Source organism: Oncorhynchus mykiss, chromosome 26 (assembly GCF_057628025.1).
Source record: "Oncorhynchus mykiss isolate SJ-2025 chromosome 26, ASM5762802v1, whole genome shotgun sequence".
Lineage (NCBI taxonomy): Eukaryota > Metazoa > Chordata > Actinopteri > Salmoniformes > Salmonidae > Oncorhynchus > Oncorhynchus mykiss.
Genome location: NC_143047.1, coordinates 21,095,178 through 21,117,785, shown reverse-complemented (window position 1 = coordinate 21,117,785; position 22,608 = coordinate 21,095,178). Strand labels below are relative to the sequence as shown.

Here is a 22,608-nt window from a genome sequence, read left to right as displayed (position 1 = left end):
TTTCCTCTCCACTACACTACTCTTGGATATGCTAGTCTAGCATACTATAACCCAGAACTGTGTGTCAGAGCCCACTGTTTCCTCTCCACTACGCTACTCTTGGATATGCTAGTCTAGCATACTCTAACCCAGAACTGTGTGTCAGAGCCCACTGTTTCCTCTCCACTACGCGACTCTTGGATATGCTAGTCTAGCATACTCTAACCCAGAACTGTGTGTCAGAGCCCACTGTTTCCTCTCCACTACACTACTCTTGGATATGCTAGTCTAGCATACTCTAACCCAGAACTGTGTGTCAGAGCCCACTGTTTCCTCTCCACTACGCTACTCTTGGATATGCTAGTCTAGCATACTCTAACCCAGAACTGTGTGTCAGAGCCCACTGTTTCCTCTCCACTACGCGACTCTTGGATATGCTAGTCTAGCATACTCTAACCCAGAACTGTGTGTCAGAGCCCACTGTTTCCTCTCCACTAATCTACTCTTGGATATGCTAGTCTAGCATACTCTAACCCAGAACTGTGTGTCAGAGCCCACTGTTTCCTCTCCACTACGCTACTCTTGGATATGCTAGTCTAGCATACTCTAACCCAGAACTGTGTGTCAGAGCCCACTGTTTCCTCTCCACTACGCTACTCTTGGATATGCTAGTCTAGCATACTCTAACCCAGAACTATGTGTCAGAGCCCGCTGTTTCCTCTCCACTACGCTACTCTTGGATATGCTAGTCTAGCATACTCTAACCCAGAACTATGTGTCAGAGCCCACTGTTTCCTCTCCACTACGCTACTCTTGGATATGCTAGTCTAGCATACTCTAACCCAGAACTGTGTGTCAGAGCCCACTGTTTCCTCTCCACTACGCTACTCTTGGATATGCTAACACGGGTTCTGTGATTATTATTTGACTTTCCTGGTCATCTGTGAACATTTGAACATCTTGAAGATAATAATGACTGTGTGGTTTAGCTCTGTCTAGTAACATGTCATGTAACAAGGCTGTATAGTAATAATGACTGTGTGGTTCAGCTCTGTCTAGTAACATGTCATGTAACAAGGCTGTATAGTAATAATGACTGTGTGGTTCAGCTCTGTCTAGTAACATGTCATGTAACAAGGCTGTATAGTAATAATGACTGTGTGGTTTAGCTCTGTCTAGTAACATGTCATGTAACAAGGCTGTATAGTAATAATGACTGTGTGGTTCAGCTGTCTAGTATCATGTCATGTAACAAGGCTGTATAGTAATAATGACTGTGTGGTTCAGCTGTCTAGTAACATGTCATGTAACAAGGCTGTATAGTAATAATGACTGTGGTTCAGCTGTCTAGTAACATGTCATGTAACAAGGCTGTATAGTAATAATGACTGTGTGGTTCAGCTCTGTCTAGTAACATGTCATGTAACAAGGCTGTATAGTAATAATGACTGTGTGGTTCAGCTGTCTAGTAACATGTCATGTAACAAGGCTGTATAGTAATAATGACTGTGTGGTTCAGCTGTCTAGTAACATGTCATGTAACAAGGCTGTATAGTAATAATGACTGTGTGGTTCAGCTCTGTCTAGTAACATGTCATGTAACAAGGCTGTATAGTAATAATGACTGTGTGGTTCAGCTCTGTCTAGTAACATGTCATGTAACAAGGCTGTATAGTAATAATGACTGTGTGGTTCAGCTGTCTAGTAACATGTCATGTAACAAGGCTGTATAGTAATAATGACTGTGTGGTTCAGCTCTGTCTAGTAACATGTCATGTAACAAGGCTGTATAGTAATAATGACTGTGTGGTTCAGATCTGTCTAGTAACATGTCATGTAACAAGGCTGTATAGTAATAATGACTGTGTGGTTCAGCTCTGTCTAGTATCATGTCATGTAACAAGGCTGTATAGTAATAATGACTGTGTGGTACAGCTCTGTCTAGTAACATGTCATGTAACAAGGCTGTATAGTAATAATGACTGTGTGGTTCAGCTGTCTAGTAACATGTCATGTAACAAGGCTGTATAGTAATAATGACTGTGTGGTTCAGCTCTGTCTAGTGACATGTCATGTAACAAGGCTGTATAGTAATAATGACTGTGTGGTTCAGCTGTCTAGTAACATGTCATGTAACAAGGCTGTATAGTAATAATGACTGTGTGGTTCAGCTCTGTCTAGTGACATGTCATGTAACAAGGCTGTATAGTAATAATGACTGTGTGGTTCAGCTGTCTAGTAACATGTCATGTAACAAGGCTGTATAGTAATAATGACTGTGTGGTTCAGCTGTCTAGTAACATGTCATGTAACAAGGCTGTATAGTAATAATGACTGTGTGGTTCAGCTGTCTAGTATCATGTCATGTAACAAGGCTGTATAGTAATAATGACTGTGGTTCAGCTGTCTAGTAACATGTCATGTAACAAGGCTGTATAGTAATAATGACTGTGGTTCAGCTCTGTCTAGTAACATGTCATGTAACAAGGCTGTATAGTAATAATGACTGTGTGGTTCAGCTGTCTAGTAACATGTCATGTAACAAGGCTGTATAGTAATAATGACTGTGTGGTTCAGCTGTCTAGTAACATGTCATGTAACAAGGCTGTATAGTAATAATGACTGTGTGGTTCAGCTCTGTCTAGTATCATGTCATGTAACAAGGCTGTATAGTAATAATGACTGTGTGGTTCAGCTCTGTCTAGTAACATGTCATGTAACAAGGCTGTATAGTAATAATGACTGTGTGGTTCAGCTCTGTCTAGTATCATGTCATGTAACAAGGCTGTATAGTAATAATGACTGTGTGGTTCAGCTCTGTCTAGTATCATGTCATGTAACAAGGCTGTATAGTAATAATGACTGTGTGGTTCAGCTCTGTCTAGTATCATGTCATGTAACAAGGCTGTATAGTAATAATGACTGTGTGGTTCAGCTCTGTCTAGTAACATGTCATGTAACAAGGCTGTATAGTAATAATGACTGTGTGGTTCAGCTCTGTCTAGTATCATGTCATGTAACAAGGCTGTATAGTAATAATGACTGTGTGGTTCAGCTGTCTAGTAACATGTCATGTAACAAGGCTGTATAGTAATAATGACTGTGTGGTTCAGCTCTGTCTAGTAACATGTCATGTAACAAGGCTGTATAGTAATAATGACTGTGGTTCAGCTCTGTCTAGTAACATGTCATGTAACAAGGCTGTATAGTAATAATGACTGTGTGGTTCAGCTGTCTAGTAACATGTCATGTAACAAGGCTGTATAGTAATAATGACTGTGGTTCAGCTGTCTAGTAACATGTCATGTAACAAGGCTGTATAGTAATAATGACTGTGTGGTTCAGATCTGTCTAGTATCATGTCATGTAACAAGGCTGCATAGTAATAATGACTGTGGTTCAGCTCTGTCTAGTAACATGTCATGTAACAAGGCTGTATAGTAATAATGACTGTGTGGTTCAGCTGTCTAGTACCATGTCATGTAACAAGGCTGTATAGTAATAATGACTGTGGTTCAGCTCTGTCTAGTAACATGTCATGTAACAAGGCTGTATAGTAATAATAACTGTGTGGTTCAGCTGTCTAGTAACATGTCATGTAACAAGGCTGTATAGTAATAATGACTGTGGTTCAGCTGTCTAGTATCATGTCATGTAACAAGGCTGTATAGTAATAATGACTGTGTGGTTCAGCTGTCTAGTAACATGTCATGTAACAAGGCTGTATAGTAATAATGACTGTGGTTCAGCTCTGTCTAGTAACATGTCATGTAACAAGGCTGTATAGTAATAATGACTGTGTGGTTCAGCTCTGTCTAGTAACATGTCATGTAACAAGGCTGTATAGTAATAATGACTGTGTGGTTCAGCTCTGTCTAGTATCATGTCATGTAACAAGGCTGTATAGTAATAATGACTGTGTGGTTCAGCTGTCTAGTAACATGTCATGTAACAAGGCTGTATAGTAATAATGACTGTGTGGTTCAGCTCTGTCTAGTAACATGTCATGTAACAAGGCTGTATAGTAATAATGACTGTGGTTCAGCTCTGTCTAGTAACATGTCATGTAACAAGGCTGTATAGTAATAATGACTGTGTGGTTCAGCTGTCTAGTAACATGTCATGTAACAAGGCTGTATAGTAATAATGACTGTGGTTCAGCTGTCTAGTAACATGTCATGTAACAAGGCTGTATAGTAATAATGACTGTGTGGTTCAGATCTGTCTAGTATCATGTCATGTAACAAGGCTGCATAGTAATAATGACTGTGGTTCAGCTCTGTCTAGTAACATGTCATGTAACAAGGCTGTATAGTAATAATGACTGTGTGGTTCAGCTGTCTAGTACCATGTCATGTAACAAGGCTGTATAGTAATAATGACTGTGGTTCAGCTCTGTCTAGTAACATGTCATGTAACAAGGCTGTATAGTAATAATAACTGTGTGGTTCAGCTGTCTAGTAACATGTCATGTAACAAGGCTGTATAGTAATAATGACTGTGGTTCAGCTGTCTAGTATCATGTCATGTAACAAGGCTGTATAGTAATAATGACTGTGTGGTTCAGCTGTCTAGTAACATGTCATGTAACAAGGCTGTATAGTAATAATGACTGTGTGGTTCAGCTCTGTCTAGTAACATGTCATGTAACAAGGCTGTATAGTAATAATGACTGTGGTTCAGCTGTCTAGTATCATGTCATGTAACAAGGCTGTATAGTAATAATGACTGTGTGGTTCAGCTGTCTAGTAACATGTCATGTAACAAGGCTGTATAGTAATAATGACTGTGTGGTTCAGATCTGTTTAGTATCATGTCATGTAACAAGGCTGTATAGTAATAATGACTGTGTGGTTCAGATCTGTCTTGTAACATGTCATGTAACAAGGCTGTATAGTAATAATGACTGTGTGGTTCAGCTCTGTCTAGTAACATGTCATGTAACAAGGCTGTATAGTAATAATGACTGTGGTTCAGCTCTGTCTAGTATCATGTCATGTAACAAGGCTGTATAGTAATAATGACTGTGTGGTTCAGCTCTGTCTAGTAACATGTCATGTAACAAGGCTGTATAGTAATAATGACTGTGGTTCAGCTCTGTCTAGTAACATGTCATGTAACAAGGCTGTATAGTAATAATGACTGTGTGGTTCAGCTGTCTAGTAACATGTCATGTAACAAGGCTGTATAGTAATAATGACTGTGTGGTTCAGCTCTGTCTAGTAACATGTCATGTAACAAGGCTGTATAGTAATAATGACTGTGTGGTTCAGCTCTGTTTAGTAACATGTCATGTAACAAGGCTGTATAGTAATAATGACTGTGTGGTTCAGCTGTCTAGTAACATGTCATGTAACAAGGCTGTATAGTAATAATGACTGTGTGGTTCAGCTCTGTCTAGTAACATGTCATGTAACAAGGCTGTATAGTAATAATGACTGTGTGGTTCAGCTCTGTTTAGTAACATGTCATGTAACAAGGCTGTATAGTAATAATGACTGTGTGGTTCAGCTCTGTCTAGTATCATGTCATGTAACAAGGCTGTATAGTAATAATGCTACTGTAATAATGTCATGTCCTCTCTTCTCTCTTCATAGCTGGCTCGTCCATCAGTAGTGAGTCGTCTCCGGTCTCGTCCCCAGCCACCAACCACAGTTCTCCGGTGAGCACACCCAAGAGAGGCCCCCTGGGCCCAGGGCCTGTCCTGGTGCCACCTGGGGGCCACAGTGTGCCAAGCACCCCACCCGTCGTCACCATCGCCCCCACCAAGACCAGCAACGGACTCTGGAGGAGCGAGGCACGCCAGGTGAGACTAGACACACACAGAGACAGACAAACACCCTGTATGTACCTGCTGTCTCCCCTCCTCTCTCTGTCGTCTTCTCTTTTCACATCTTGTTGCCTGTTGCGTCTTTTGTGTTTTCAACCACTCTATATTTTCATCCATCCATTTCAGCCCAGTCAAAGCAATGTTTCAACCTCTCTGTGCCTGGTAAGAGATCTAGTACAAAGAGGCTGCCTGCACACACACACACACACACACACACACACACACACACACACACAGGCTCTCGAGGGATTAGTGGATTTCCAGGCTGGCCTGTAACCCATGGCGTGGCAGAATGTATGTGACATATGTACATCTGACATCGCTGGCGGCTCTGCGAATGCGAACGCCTCTTCCCCCTCTTCTCCCCCATCTCCTCACCCTCCTCTCTCTGTGTGTTAAACAATGCCAGCTGCCACCAGGCCATTGAGGTGACAGGCTTAACGGCAGCCAACATCTGTGCCCCCTCGAGCCCCCCCCCCCCCCCGGTCCTATTTTATAACCCCAGACCTATCGTCAGCCCTAGCTTTATAACCACAGCTCCAGGCTCATTCTAACCCCCTGTCCCAGCCCAGTCCAAGCCTTGTTCTAACCCCCAGTCCCAGCCCAGTCCAAGCCTTGTTCTAACCCCCAGTCCCAGCCCAGTCCAAGCCTTGTTCTAAACCCCAGTCCCAGTCCAAGCCTTGTTCTAAACCCCAGTCCCAGTCCAAGCCTTGTTCTAAACCCCAGTCCCAGTCCAAGCCTTGATCTAACCCCCAGTCCCAGCTCAGTCCAAGCCTTGTTCTAACCCCCAGTCCAAGCCTTGTTCTAACCCCCAGTCCAAGCCTTGTTCTAACCCCCAGTCCAAGCCCTGTTCTAACCCCCAGTCCAAGCCTTGCCTCCCACCCGTCCAACCCCTCAGGGCCTCAGCAGTCAAGTGTGTCCCCTGCCCTTCTGCCCCCCTTCCCCCTCGCACTGACTGACCCAGTGTGTATGTGTGTGTGTAGCTGCTAGCTTTGATAAGGAGTGGATTATGGATTATGGCTTTCCTCTAAACCCTCTTATCGCAGCGCTGAGGCTAATGGTGGAGGGCAGAGGAGCAGCACAGCACTCCTCAACACTCCCTGTGCAACACTCCTCAGCACTCCTAAAACACTCCTCAACACTCCCTGTGCAACACTCCTCAGCACTCCTAAAACACTCCTCAACACTCCCTGTGCAACACTCCTCAGCACTCCTAAAACACTCCTCAACACTCCCTGTGCAACACTCCTCAACACTCCCTGTGCAACACTCCTCAACACTCCCTATGCAACACTCCTCAGCACTCCTAAAACACTCCTCAACACTTCTCAAAACTCCCTCTGCAACCCTTCTCAGCGCTCCTCAACACTCCTCAACACTCCTCATGCAGAACTCCACAGCACTCCTCCACACTTCTTAACACTCCTCAACACTCCTCAACACTCCCAATGCAGCACTCCTCAACACTCCCTATGCAGCACTCCACAGCACTCCTCAACACTCCTCAACACTCCTCAACACTCCCTATGCAGCACTCCTCAGCATTCCTCAACACTCCTCAACACTCCCTATGCAGCACTCCACAGCACTCCTCAACACTCATCAACACTCCTCAACACTCCCTATGCAGCACTCCTCAGCATTCCTCAACACTCCTCAACACTCCCTATGCAGCACTCATCAACACTCCCTATGCAGCACTCCTCAACACTGCTCAACACTCATCAACACTCCCTATGCAGCACTCCTCAACACTCCCTATGCAGCACTCCACAGCACTCCTCAACACTTCTCAACACTTCTCAACACTCCTCAACACTTCTCAACACTCCTCAACACTCCCTATGCAGCACTCCACAGCACTCCTCAACACTCCTCATGCAGCACTCCTCAGCACTCCACAACACTCCTCAACACTTCTCAACACTCCTCAGCACTCCTCATGCAGCACTCCTCAGCACTCCACAACACTCCTCAACACTTCTCAGCACTCCTCAACACTCCCTATGCAGCACTCCACAGCACTCCTCAACACTCCCTATGCAGCACTCCTCAACACTCCACAGCACTCCTCAACACTCCACAGAACTCCTCAACACTCCTCAACACTCCTCAACACTCCCTATGCAGCACTCCTCAGCATTCCACAACACTCCTCAACACTCCCTATGCAGCACTCCTCAACACTCCCTATGCAGCACTCCTAAACACTCCCTATGCAGCACTCCTCAACACTCCTCAACACTTCTCAACACTCCTCAACACTTCTCAACACTCTTCAACACTCCTCAGCACTCCTCATGCAGCACTCCTCAGCACTCCACAACACTCCACAGCACTCCTCAACACTCCTCATGCAGCACTCCTCAACACTCCTCAACACTTCTCAACACTCCTCAACACTCCTCAACACTTCTCAACACTCCTCAACACTCCTCATGCAGCACTCCTCAGCACTCCACAACACTCCTCAACACTTCTCAACACTCCTCAACACTCCCTATGCAGCACTCCACAGCACTCCTCAACACTCCTCAACACTCCCTATGCAGCACTCCTCAACACTCCCTATGCAGCACTCCTCAACACTGCTCAACACTCATCAACACTCCCTATGCAGCACTCCTAAACACTCCCTATGCAGCACTCCACAGCACTCCTCAACACTCCCTATGCAGAACTCCACAGCACTCCTCAACACTTCTCAACACTCATCAACACTCCCTATGCAGAACTCCACAGCACTCCTCAACACTGCTCAACACTCATCAACACTCCCTATGCAGCACTCCTAAACACTCCCTATGCAGCACTCCACAGCACTCCTAAACACTCCCTATGCAGCACTCCACAGCACTCCTAAACACTCCCTATGCAGCACTCCACAGCACTCCTCAACACTCCTCAACACTTCTCAACACTCCTCAACACTCCCTATGCAGCACTCTTCAACACTCCACAGCACTCCCTATGCAGCACTCCACAGCACTCCTAAACACTCCCTATGCAGCACTCCACAGCACTCCTCAACACTCCTCAACACTCCTCAACACTTCTCAACACTCCCTATGCAACACTCCCTATGCAACACTCCTCAACACTCCCTATGCAGCATTCCACAGCACTCTTCAGCACTCCTCAACATTCCACAACACTCCTCAACACTCTTCAACACTCCACAGCACTCCCTATGCAGCACTTCTCAACACTCCTCAACACTTCTCAACACTCCCTATGCAACACTCCTCAACACTCCCTATGCAGCATTCCACAGCACTCTTCAGCACTCCTCAACATTCCACAACACTCCTCAACACTCCTCAGCACTCCTCAACACTCCCTATGCAGCACTCCACAGCACTCCTCAAAACTCCTCAACACTCCCTATGCAGCACTCCTCAGCACTCCTCAGCACTCCTCAGCACTCCCTGTGCAGCACTCTTCAACACTCCACAGCACTCCCTATGCAGCACTCCTCAACACTCCTCAGCACTCCTCAACACTTCTCAACACTCCTCAACACTCCCTATGCAGCACTCCTCAACACTACTCAACACTCCCTATGCAGCACTCCTCAGCACTTCTCAACACTCCTCAGCACTCCTCAACACTCCTCAACACTCCCTATGCAGCACTCCTCAACACTTCTCAACACTCCCTATGCAGCACTCCTCAGCACTCCTCAACACTCCCTATGCAGCACTCCTCAACACTTCTCAACACTCCCTATGCAGCACTCCTCAACACTACTCAACACTCCCTATGCAGCACTCCTCAACACTTCTCAACACTCCCTATGCAGCACTCCTCAACACTTCTCAACACTCCCTATGCAGCATTCCTCAACACTTCTCAACACTTCTAAACACTCCCTATGCAGCACTCCTCAGCACTCCTCAACACTTCTCAACACTCGTCACCACTCCTCAGCACTTCTCAACACTCCTCAACCCTCCTCAACACTCCTTAGCACTCCTTAACACTCCCTATGCAGCACTACTCAGCACTCCTCAACACTCCACAGCACTCCTCAACACTCCTCAACACTCCCTATGCAGCACTTCTCAACACTCCTCAGCACTCCTCAACACTCCTCAGCACTCCTCAACACTACTCAACACTCCCTATGCAGCACTCCTCAGCACTTCTCAACACTCCTCAGCACTCCTCAACACTCCTCAACACTCCCTATGCAGCACTCCTCAACACTTCTCAACACTCCCTATGCAGCACTCCTCAACACTTCTCAACACTCCCTATGCAGCATTCCTCAACACTTCTCAACACTTCTAAACACTCCCTATGCAGCACTCATCAGCACTCCTCAACACTTCTCAACACTCGTCACCACTCCTCAGCACTTCTCAACACTCCTCAACCCTCCTCAACACTCCTTAGCACTCCTTAACACTCCCTATGCAGCACTACTCAGCACTCCTCAACACTCCACAGCACTCCTCAACACTCCTCAACACTCCCTATGCAGCACTTCTCAACACTCCTCAGCACTTCTCAACACTCCTCAGCACTCCTCAGCACTCCTTAACACTTCCTATGCAGCACTCCTCAGCACTCCTCAGCAACACTCTCACAACACTACAGATGTTGAATGTCTCCCTGGAGACTGAGGAAGTGGGGAGAGGAGGATGGAGGAGAGAGAGTGAGGGGTGATGGGATTCAGAGATAGGGGGTCAGCTCACCCCTCTGTGTGGGAGCGTCCTATGATCTTGCACCCTCTCACCCGCCCATATGCCCCTTCACCTCAAGCATAGCGCATTAGCCAGAGGGTTAGCCAGAGCACCTATGGGTGGGAGGGGAGGGAGAAGTGATGTCATCCTGTCACAACTCTGTCATCACCTTTCTTGCCTTAGAGGAAAGAGAGAGGGGCGAGCAGAGAGAAAGAGAAAGGGATAGTGATAGGCAGAGATGGGCACAGACCTTCTGCTCCCACACACACTGACACACACACTGACACACACACTGACACACACACTGACACACACACACACTCATATACATTTTCTCCTTCACAGAATCACACTCACCCTGTTTATCTTTGGGGCGAAGTGGTTCCAGCTAGCTCTTGTGATGCACTCTGTTCCAGTGTACCTGTGTGTGTATGTACTGTATACGTGTGTCCGTGTGTGTCTGTGTGTGTGTCTGCAGGGTCATGCTGGGAGAGAGAATGTCGTGTTGGGGGGTTTCTGGTGCCTCTGACAGCTCGAGGCCACCCAGCTGAAGGAGGAGGGCGAGGGGTAGTCTAGTGGGTGAGAGGTAGGCGGGGGTGAGAGGGGTGATACAGAGGGGGGCTAGCATCAGAGCGTTTCCCCTGTTTACCCTATGCCGGTCCAGCGAACACTTGAAACCCTGCTGTCACAAAGACAAACAATGGGCAGGGTCAAGCACACACTCTCTGTCTCTGTCTCTGTATCTCTCTCTCTCTCTCTCTCGCTCTCTGTCTCTGTATCTCTCTCTCTCTCTCTCTCTCTCTCTCTCTCTCTGTCTCTCTCTCACTCTCTCTCTGTATCTCTCTCTCTCTCTCTCTCTCTCTCTCTGTCTCTCTCTCTGTCTCTCTCTGTATCTCTCTCTGTATCTCTCTCGGTATCTCTCTCTGTATCTCTCTCTGTATCTCCCTCTCTCTCTCTCTCTCTGTCTCTCTCTCTGTATCTCTCTCTGTCTCTGTATCTCTCTCTCTCTCTCTCACTCTCTCTCTGTATCTCTCTCTCTCTCCCTCTCTCTCTCTCTCTCTCTCTCTCTCTCTCTGTCTCTGTATCTCTCTCTGTCTCTCTCTCTGTATCTCTCTCTGTATCTCTCTCTCTCTCTCTCTCTCTGTCTCTCTCTCTGTATCTCTCTCTCTCTCTCTCTCTCTCTCTCTGTCTCTGTCTCTGTATCTCTCTCCCTGTCTCTCTGTCTGTCTGTCTCTCTCTCTCTCTCTCTCTCTCTCTCTCTCTCTCTCTCTGTCTCTGTATCTCTCTCCCTGTCTCTCTGTCTCTCTCTCTATCTCTCTCTCTCTCTCTCTCTCTCTCAAAAAACGTCCCTCAGTATTGCAGACAAAGGAAACTCTGTTTTTATCCCTAATCATCAGCGAGGGAGGGGGGGACTCACCAACATTTTAGTAAGATTTGAACGTCCCTAACACCCCCACGTCCGCCCCTGCCCTGCCCTCCCCACTCCTCTTCCCCTTCTCCCCATATTCTCTCTTAGTGCTGTCTATTCAATTAGTTCCTAGCCCGGGCTGTGCTGTGAACTGACCTCAGGCCCCCAGCTTGCGTAAGCCTGCAGAAATGAGGGACATGGTTAGAGACAACACACAGAGAGAGAGACAGGGCTAGAACCACTCAGACAATAGCAGGGCCTGGGTTAGAGGCCTGGGTTAGGGGCCTGGGTTAGAGGCCTGGGTTAGAGGCCTGGGTTAGAGGCCTGGGTTAGATGCAGGGTTACTGGGACTTGGAGCCTGGAGACCATGCAGGGTTAAAACCAAACACACTCACACAGAGTCTGGGATGAGCTTCTGAGAGAGTGATAGAGGGAGAGAGACAAACACAAGTAGACCCCACAGAGCCCCAGGACAGCAACACAATTAGACCAAATCGTGAGAAAACAAAAAGATGATTACTTGACACATTAGAAAGAATGAACAAAAAAACAGAGCAAACTAAAATGCTATGTGGCCCTAAACAGAGAGTACAAAGTGGCAGAATACCTGACCACTGTGACTGACCCAAAATTAAGGAAAGCTTTGACTATGTACAGACTCAGTGAGATGGCCTTGCTATTGAGAAAGGCTGCCGTAGGCAGACATGGCTCTCAAGAGAAGACAGGCTATGTGCTCACTGCCCACAAAATGAGGTGGAAACTGAGCTGCACTTCCTAACCTCCTGCCAAATGTATGACCATATTAGAGACACATATTTCCCTCAGATTACACAGACCCACAAAGACTTTGAAAACAAACCTAATTTTGATAAACTCCCATATCTACTGGGTGAAATACCACAGTGTGCCATCACATCAGCAAGATTTGTGACCTGTTGCCACAAGAAAAGGGCAACCAGTGAAGAACAAACACCATTGTAAATACAACCCATATTTATATTTATTTTCCCTTTTGTAGTTGAACTATTTGCACATCGTTACACACTGTATACAGTGCCTTGCGAAAGTATTCGGCCCCCTTGAACTTTGCGACCTTTTGCCACATTTCAGGCTTCAAACATAAAGATATAAAACTGTATTTTTTCGTGAAGAATCAACAACTAGTGGGACACAATCATGAAGTGGAACAACATTTATTGGATATTTAAAACTTTTTTAACAAATCAAAAACTGAAAAATTGGGCGTGCAAAATTATTCAGCCCCCTTAAGTTAATACTTTGTAGCGCCACCTTTTGCTGCGATTACAGCTGTAAGTCGCTTGGGGTATGTCTCTATCAGTTTTGCACATCGAGAGACTGCATTTTTTTCCCATTCCTCCTTGCAAAACAGCTCGAGCTCAGTGAGGTTGGATGGAGAGCATTTGTGAACAGCAGTTTTCAGTTCTTTCCACAGATTCTCGATTGGATTCAGGTCTGGACTTTGACATGGCCATTCTAACAACTGGATATGTTTATTTTTGAACCATTCCATTGTAGATTTTGCTTTATGTTTTGGATCATTGTCTTGTTGGAAGACAAATCTGTGTACCAGTCTCAGGTCTTTTGCAGACTCCATCAGGTTTTCTTCCAGAATGGTCCTGTATTTGGCTCCATCCATCTTCCCATCAATTTTAACCATCTTCCCTGTCCCTGCTGAAGAAAAGCAGGCCCAAACCATGGTGCTGCCACCACCATGTTTGACAGTGGGGATGGTGTGTTGCTTTTACGCCAAACATAACGTTTTGCATTGTTGCCAAAAAGTTCAATTTTGGTTTCATCTGACCAGAGCACCTTCTTCCACATGTTTGGTGTGTCTCCCAGGTGGCTTGTGGCAAACTTTAAACAACACTTTTTATGGATATCTTTAAGAAATTGCTTTCTTCTTGCCACTCTTCCATAAAGGCCAGATTTGTGCAATATACGACTGATTGTTGTCCTATGGACAGAGTCTCCCACCTCAGCTGTAGATCTCTGCAGTTCATCCAGAGTGATCATGGGCCTCTTGGCTGCATCTCTGATCAGTCTTCTCCTTGTATGAGCTGAAAGTTTAGAGGGACGGGCCAGGTCTTGGTAGATTTGCAGTGGTCTGATACTCCTTCCATTTCAATATTATCGCTTGCACAGTGCTCCTTGGGATGTTTAAAGCTTGGGAAATCTTTTTGTATCCAAATCCGGCTTTAAACTTCTTCACAACAGTATCTCGGACCTGCCTGGTGTGTTCCTTGTTCTTCATGATGCTCTATGCGCTTTTAACGGACCTCTGAGACTATCACAGTGCAGGTGCATTTATACGGAGACTTGATTACACACAGGTGGATTGTATTTATCATCATTAGTCATTTAGGTCAACATTGGATCATTCAGAGATCCTCACTGAACTTCTGGAGAGAGTTTGCTGCACTGAAAGTAAAGGGGCTGAATAATTTTGCACGCCCAATTTTTCAGTTTTTGATTTGTTAAAAAGTTTGAAATATCCAATAAATGTCGTTCCACTTCATGATTGTGTCCCACTTGTTGTTGATTCTTCACAAAAAAATACAGTTTTATATCTTTATGTTTGAAGCCTGAAATGTGGCAAAAGGTCGCAAAGTTCAAGGGGGGCGAATACTTTCGCAAAGCACTGTATATACATAATATGACATTTGAAATGTCTTTATTCTTTTGGAACCTGTATGAGTGTAATGTTTACTGTTCATTTTTTATTGTTTATTTCACTTTTGTTTATCCATTTCACTTGCTATGGCAATGTAAACATATGTTTCCCATGCCAATAAAGACCCTTGAATTGAATTGAGAGAGAGAGAGAGAGAGAGAGAGGGATAGAGAGGGTGAGAGAGGGATAGAGAGGGTGAGCGAGGGATGGGAGATGGATAGAAAGGGTGAGAGAGGGAGGGGAGAGGGATAGAGAGGGAGGGGAGAGTGATAGAGAGGGTGGGGAGAGGGATAGAGAGGGAGGGAGGGGAGAGGGATAGAGAGGGTGAGAGAGGGATAGAGGGAGAGTGTGGGAGGGGAGAGGGATAGAGAGGGTGAGCGAGGGATGGGAGAGGGAGAAAAAAGGGTGAGAGAGGGAGGGGAGAGGGATAGAGAGCGAGGGGAGAGGGATAGAGAGAGTGAGAGAGGGATAGAGAGGGAGGGGAGAGGGATAGAGAGGGTGAGAAAGGGAGGGGAGAGGGTGAGAGAGGCAGGAATTGATATTCAGAGGCAGCAGTATTATCTCTGGAGCCCCTGTAGAGCGTCAGTACTTCATTTACCCTGGACTGACTGTGAGTGTGTATATGCCTCAGTGTGTTTGATCTGTGTGAGTGTGTATACGCCTCAGTGTGTGATGATCTGTGTGAGTGTGTATATGCCTCAGTGTGTGATGATCTGTGTGAGTGTGTATATGCCTCAGTGTGTGATGATCTGTGTGAGTGTGTATATGCCTCAGTGTGTGATGATCTGTGTGAGTGTGTATATGCCTCAGTGTGTGATGATCTGTGTGAGTGTGTATATGCCTCAGTGTGTGATGATCTGTGTGAGTGTGTATATGCCTCAGTGTGTGATGATCTGTGTGAGTGTGTATATGCCTCAGTGTGTGATGATCTGTGTGTGTGTGTGTGGGAGATCGGATTGGATCACGGTTTTGAGTCGCGTATCGGATTGGATCACGGTTTTGAGTCGCGGATTGGATCACGGTTTTGAGTCACGGATCGGATTGGATCACGGTTTTGAGTAACCGTTTTGAGGGGTTTGAACACCTGGAGAACCTCCTCTGCCACTTTCACGTCATCATCAGACAAGGTGTCTTTATTATTTTTCAGGGTCTTGTCTGTCAGTGCAGAGTATACAGCTGTCTGCTGCTCAAGATAGCACTCCAACATATCATGTGGAGTTCCATCTTGTTGTGACATGGTGTATGAGCTTGTGGGTTGGTAGCTGTAACATTTCTTGCTTGGTCTTAAGCACATGAACGGCTGTTGTGCTTCGGTGGAAAAAGGAAACCACCTTCCTGATCCTCCCAAGGAGGCGGTCCATCTGGTTACCTGAGATCCATCTGGTTACCTGAGATCCATCTGGTTACCTGAGATCCATCTGGTTACCTGAGATCCATCTGTTTCACTGAGATTCCCCCTTGGGATGCTAAATTGACCAGATGTGCAAAGAAAGCTATCTGTGGCCCCAGTCTAGCTTCTATCACTGCATTTACTTGGTTCTTGGCATTATCTGTGGTGATTGGGTTATTGCTATTGGGCCTCTCTAGCTTCCACTCTGCTACTGCTCCTAGCAGTACCTGCGCCAGATGTGTGCCTGTGCAACTCTCATAGAGGGGGCGTGTCTGTAGCACCAGACTTCACATCTCCTACTCCTCTGTGGTGTAGTGAACAGTCACAGTCACGTAGGTTTCTGTTACCCTGGAGGTCCACTCCTCTGTGGTGTAGTGAGCAGTCACAGTCACGTAGGTTTCTGTTACCCTGTAGGTCCACTCCTCTGTGGTGTAGTGAGCAGTCACAGTCACATAGCGTTCTGTTACCCTGGAGGTCCACTCCTCTGTGGTGTAGTGAACAGTCACAGTCACGTAGGTTTCTGTTACCCTAGAGGTCCACTCCTCTGTGGTGTAGTGAACAGTCACAGTCACGTAGGTTTCTGTCACCCTGGAGGTCCACTCCTCTGTCCACTCCACAGTCACGTAGGTTTCTGTTACCCTGGAGGTCCACTCCTCTGTGGTGTAGTGAGCAGTCACAGTCACGTAGCTTTCTGTTACCCTGGAGGACCACAAGTCTGTGGTGTAGTGAACAGTCACAGTCACGTAGGTTTCTGTTACCCTGGAGGTCCTTTCCTCTGTGGTGTAGTGAGCAGTCACAGTCACGTAGGTTTCTGTTACCCTGGAGGTCCACTCCTCTGTGGTGTAGTGAGCAGTCACAGTAACGTAGCTTTCTGTTACCCTGGAGGTCCACTCCTCTGTGGTGTAGTGAGCAGTCACAGTCACGTAGGTTTCTGTTACCCTGGAGGACCACCAGTCTGTGATGTAGTTAACAGTCACAGTCACGTAGCTTTCTGTTACCCTGGAGGACCACCAGTCTGTGGTGTAGTGAACAGTCACAGTCGCGTAGGTTTCTGTTACCCTGGAGGTCCTCTCCTTTGTGGTGTAGTGAGCAGTCACAGTCACGTAGCTTTCTGTTACCCTGGAGGTCCACTCCTCTGTGGTGTAGTGAACAGTCACAGTCACATAGCTTTCTGTTAACCTGGAGGTCCTCTCCTCTGTGGTGTAGTAAACAGTCACAGTCACGTAGGTTTCTGTTACCCTGGAGGTCCTCTCCTCTGTGGTGTAGTGAACAGTCACAGTCACGTAGGTTTCTGTTACCCTGGAGGTCCACTCCTCTGTGGTGTAGTGAGCAGTCACAGTCACGTAGGTTTCCATTGCCCCGGAGGACCACCAGTCTGTGGTGTAGTGAGCAGTTACAGTCACGTAGGTTTCCATTGCCCTGGAGTACCACCAGTCTGTGGTGTAGTGAGCAGTCACAGTCACGTAGGTTTCCATTGCCCTGGAGGACCACCAGTCTGTGGTGTAGTGAGCAGTCACAGTCACGTAGGATTCCGTTACCCTGGAGGACCACCAGTCTGTGGTGTAGTGAACAGTCACAGTCACGTAGGTTTCCGTTACCCTGGAGGACCACCAGTCTGTGTTGTAGTGAGCAGTCACAGTCACGTAGGTTTCCATTGCCCTGGAGGACCACCAGTCTGTGGTGTAGTGAGCAGTCACAGTCACGTTGGTTTCCATTGCCCTGGAGGACCACCAGTCTGTGGTGTAGTGAGCAGTCACAGTCATGTTGGTTTCCATTGCCCTGGAGGACCACCAGTCTGTGGTGTAGTGAGCAGTCACAGTCACGTAGGTTTCCATTGCCCTGGAGGACCACCAGTCTGTGGTGTAGTGAACAGTCAGTCACGTAGGTTTCCATTGCCCTGGAGTACCACCAGTCTGTGGTGTAGTGAACAGTCAGTCACATAGGTTTCCATTGCCCTGGAGTACCACCAGTCTGTGGTGTAGTGAGCAGTCACAGTCACGTAGGTTTCCATTGCCCTGGAGGACCACCAGTCTGTGGTGTAGTGAACAGTCAGTCACGTAGGTTTCCATTGCCCTGGAGTACCACCAGTCTGTGGTTTAGTGAGCAGTCACAGTCACGTAGGTTTCCATTGCCCTGGAGTACCACCAGTCTGTGTTGTAGTGAACAGTCACAGTCACGTTGGTTTCCATTGCCCTAGAGGACCACCAGTCTGTGGTGTAGTGAGCAGTCACAGTCACGTTGGTTTCCATTGCCCTGGAGGACCACCAGTCTGTGGTGTAGTGAGCAGTCACAGTCACGTAGGTTTCCATTGCCCTGGAGGGCCACCAGTCTGTGGTGTAGTGAGCAGTCACAGTCACGTATGTTTCCATTGCCCTGGAGGACCACCAGTCTGTGGTGTAGTGAGCAGTCACAGTCACGTAGGTTTCCATTGCCCTGGAGGGCCACCAGTCTGTGGTGTAGTGAGCAGTCACAGTCATGTAGGTTTCCATTGCCCTGGAGGACCACCAGTCTGTGGTGTAGTGAACAGTCACAGTCACATAGGTTTCCATTGCCCTGGAGGACCACCAGTCTGTGGTGTAGTGAGCAGTCACAGTCACGTAGGTTTCCATTGCCCTGAAGGACCACCAGTCTGTGGTGTAGTGAACAGTCAGTCACATAGGTTTCCATTGCCCTGGAGTACCACCAGTCTGTGGTGTAGTGAGAAGTCACAGTCACGTAGGTTTCTGTTACCGTGGAGGTCCACTCCTCGGTGGTGTAGTGAGCAGTCACAGTCACGTAGGTTTCCATTGCCCTGAAGGACCACCAGTCTGTGGTGTAGTGAACAGTCAGTCACATAGGTTTCCATTGCCCTGGAGGACCACCAGTCTGTGGTGTAGTGAGCAGTCACAGTCACGTAGGTTTCCGTTACCCTGGAGGACCACCAGTCTGTGGTGTAGTGAGCAGTCACAGTCACGTAGGTTTCCATTGCCCTGGAGGACCACCAGTCTGTGGTGTAGTGAGCAGTCACAGTCACGTAGGTTTCCATTGCCCTGGAGTACCACCAGTCTGTGGTGTAGTGAACAGTCAGTCACGTAGGTTTCCATTGCCCTGGAGGACCACCAGTCTGTGGTGTAGTGAGGAGTCACAGTCACGTAGGTTTCTGTTACCGTGGAGGTCCACTCCTCTGTGGTGTAGTGAGCAGTCACAGTCACGTAGGTTTCCATTGCCCTGGAGGACCACCAGTCTGTGGTGTAGTGAACAGTCAGTCACGTAGGTTTCCATTGCCCTGGAGGACCACCAGTCTGTGTTGTAGTGAGCAGTCACAGTCACGTTGGTTTCCATTGCCCTGGAGTACCACCAGTCTGTGGTGTAGTGAACAGTCAGTCACGTAGGTTTCCATTGCCCTGGAGGACCACCAGTCTGTGGTGTAGTGAACAGTCAGTCACATAGGTTTCCATTGCCCTGGAGGACCACCAGTCTGTGGTGTAGTGAACAGTCAGTCACGTTGGTTTCCATTGCCCTGGAGGACCACCAGTCTGTGGTGTAGTGAGCAGTCACAGTCACGTAGGTTTCCATTGCCCTGGAGGACCACCAGTCTGTGGTGTAGTGAGCAGTCACAGTCACGTAGGTTTCCATTGCCCTGGAGGACCACCAGTCTGTGGTGTAGTGAGCAGTCACAGTCACGTAGGTTTCCATTGCCCTGGAGGACCACCTGTCTGTGGTGTAGTGAACAGTCAGTCACATAGGTTTCCATTGCCCTGGAGGACCACCAGTCTGTGGTGTAGTGAACAGTCAGTCACGTAGGTTTCCATTGCCCTGGAGGACCACCAGTCTGTGGTGTAGTGAGCAGTCACAGTCACGTAGGTTTCCATTGCCCTGGAGGACCACCAGTCTGTGGTGTAGTGAACAGTCAGTCACGTAGGTTTCCATTGCCCTGGAGGACCACCAGTCTGTGTTGTAGTGAACAGTCAGTCACTTAGGTTTCCATTGCCCTGGAGGACCACCAGTCTGTGGTGTAGTGAGCAGTCACAGTCACGTAGGTTTCCATTGCCCTGGAGGACTACCAGTCTGTGGTGTAGTGAACAGTCAGTCACGTAGGTTTCCATTGCCCTGGAGTATCACCAGTCTGTGGTGTAGTGAACAGTCAGTCACGTAGGTTTCCATTGCCCTGGAGGACCACCAGTCTGTGGTGTAGTGAACAGTCAGTCACGTAGGTTTCCATTGCCCTGGAGGACCACCAGTCTGTGGTGTGGGCAACAAAGGATGCCTTAGATAATTAATCAACCATTTGAATCTGTTCCTGTTCATTTAGATCTGGTAAGATCTTCATACTGAAGTGGGTGTGGCAGGGGATTTCGTAGCGTGACTGAAGCACTTTCACCATGTTTTTAAACCCTTTGTTTTCCACAACAGAGTATGGCCTCCTGTCGTCAGCGATAAACGTCCCAGTAGATTTGGTGATGGCAGCAAAGGGCTGCTTAAATGTCGCGGTGAGAACCCTGACACACCAGGGTGATGACGCTCTAAATGTCGCGGTGAGAACCCTGACACACCAGGGTGATGACACTCTAAATGTCGCGGTGAGAACCCTGACACACCAGGGTGATGACGCTCTAAATGTCGCGGTGAGAACCCTGACACACCAGGGTGATGACACTCTAAATGTCGCGGTGAGAACCCTGACACACCAGGGTGATGACACTCTAAATGTCGCAGTGAGAACCCTGACACACCAGGGTGATGACACTCTAAATGTCGCGGTGAGAACCCTGACACACCAGGGTGATGACACTAAATGTCGCGGGTTAGAACCCTGACACACCAGGGTGATGACACTCTAAATGTCGCGGTGAGAACCCTGACACACCAGGGTGATGACACTCTAAATGTCGCGGTGAGAACCCTGACACACCAGGGTGATGACACTCTAAATGTTGCGGTGAGAACCCTGACACACCAGGGTGATGACACTCTAAATGTCGCGGTGAGAACCCTGACACACCAGGGTGATGACACTCTAAATGTTGCGGTGAGAACCCTGACACACCAGGGTGATGACACTCTAAATGTCGCGGTGAGAACCCTGACACACCAGGGTGATGACACTCTAAATGTGTGGCCATGCTTTATGTTTTTCCATGATCGTACGGCTTTCTTGTGGCACAATGCCTTCACACCGTAACGGTGTTGTCCACCACCCTTCTTCCTTCATCATATCTCACAGGGAAGCCAAAATGCTCCCAAACATGAGACTTAATTGAAGCGGGAGGCTTTTCCAGTTCTTCTGCTCCTCCGTTAGCTCCAGTTCTCTCACTGCTCTTATTTCTACTTTGCTTTTTGCTACGCGACCATCCAGGATTGGTTCAACAGGCCCCGTTCACGTGAACAGTACACACAACTGCTTTTTTAAAATCATCCAATCAACCTTCAGGCTTCAGAGTAAAACACAGCATCTGTCTTGTCTTTATCTTTTCATTACAACTCTGCATGGAGATTTAGGGAATTATGACTTTAAAAAGTAACCGCGGCAGTAAAACTGTATTTCACACTATGATGGTTAAACTTTGCAATTGATACGCGGTTGACATGCGTGCGAGAGGAGTGTGAGGGGAGGTGAGAGGAGAGTGAGAGGGGAGGCGAGAGGAGGGTGAGGGGAGGTGAGAGGAGGGTGAGAGGGGAGGCGAGAGGAGTGTGAGGGGAGGTGAGAGGAGGGTGAGAGGGGAGGCGAGAGGAGGGTGAGGGGAGGTGAGAGGAGGGTGAGAGGGGAGGCGAGAGGAGTGTGAGGAGAGGTGAGAGGAGGGTGAGGGGAGGTGAGAGGAGGGTGAGAGGGGAGGCGAGAGGAGTGTGACGGGAGGTGAGAGGAGGGTGAGAGGGGAGGCAAGAGGAGTGTGAGGGGAGGTGAGAGGAGGGTGAGGGGAGGTGAGAGGAGGGTGAGAGGGGAGGCGAGAGGAGTGTGAGGGGAGGCGAGAGGAGGGTGAGAGGGGAGGCGAGAGGAGGGTGAGAGGGGAGGCGAGAGGAGGGTGAGGGGAGGTGAGAGGAGGGTGAGAGGGGAGGCAAGAGGAGTGTGACGGGAGGTGAGAGGAGGGTGAGAGGGGAGGCGAGAGGAGGGTGAGGGGAGGTGAGAGGAGGGTGAGAGGGGAGGCGAGAGGAGTGTGACGGGAGGTGAGAGGAGGGTGAGAGGGGAGGCAAGAGGAGTGTGAGGGGAGGTGAGAGGAGGGTGAGGGAAGGTGAGAGGAGGGTGAGAGGGGAGGCGAGAGGAGGGTGAGGGGAGGTGAGAGGAGGGTGAGAGGGGAGGCGAGAGGAGTGTGAGGGGAGGTGAGAGGAGGGTGAGAGGGGAGGCGAGAGGAGGGTGAGGGGAGGTGAGAGGAGGGTGAGAGGGGAGGCGAGAGGAGTGTGAGGGGAGGTGAGAGGAGGGTGAGAGGGGAGGCGAGAGGAGTGTGAGGGGAGGTGAGAGGAGGGTGAGAGGGGAGGCGAGAGGAGGGTGAGGGGAGGTGAGAGGAGGGTGAGAGGGGAGGCGAGAGGAGTGTGAGGGGAGGTGAGAGGAGGGTGAGAGGGGAGGTGAGAGGAGGGTGAGAGGGGAGGCGAGAGGAGGGTGAGAGGGGAGGTGAGAGGAGGGTGAGGGGAGGTGAGAGGAGGGTGAGA

The 22,608-nt window shown here is 48.3% G+C and overlaps 1 protein-coding gene across 4 annotated transcripts in view; it reads left to right on the top strand.

The window, feature by feature from the left end:
* LOC110506108 (genetic suppressor element 1) overlaps positions 1–22,608 on the top strand; it is a 418,800-nt gene that overhangs the window by 367,771 nt on the left and 28,421 nt on the right. For all 4 annotated transcript variants that reach the window (XM_036964533.2, XM_090222430.1, XM_090222432.1 and 1 more), the window contains one exon: positions 5,577–5,785. In XM_036964533.2, the coding sequence (XP_036820428.2) occupies positions 5,577–5,785 (209 nt within the window). The remainder of the gene's footprint in view (positions 1–5,576; positions 5,786–22,608) is intronic.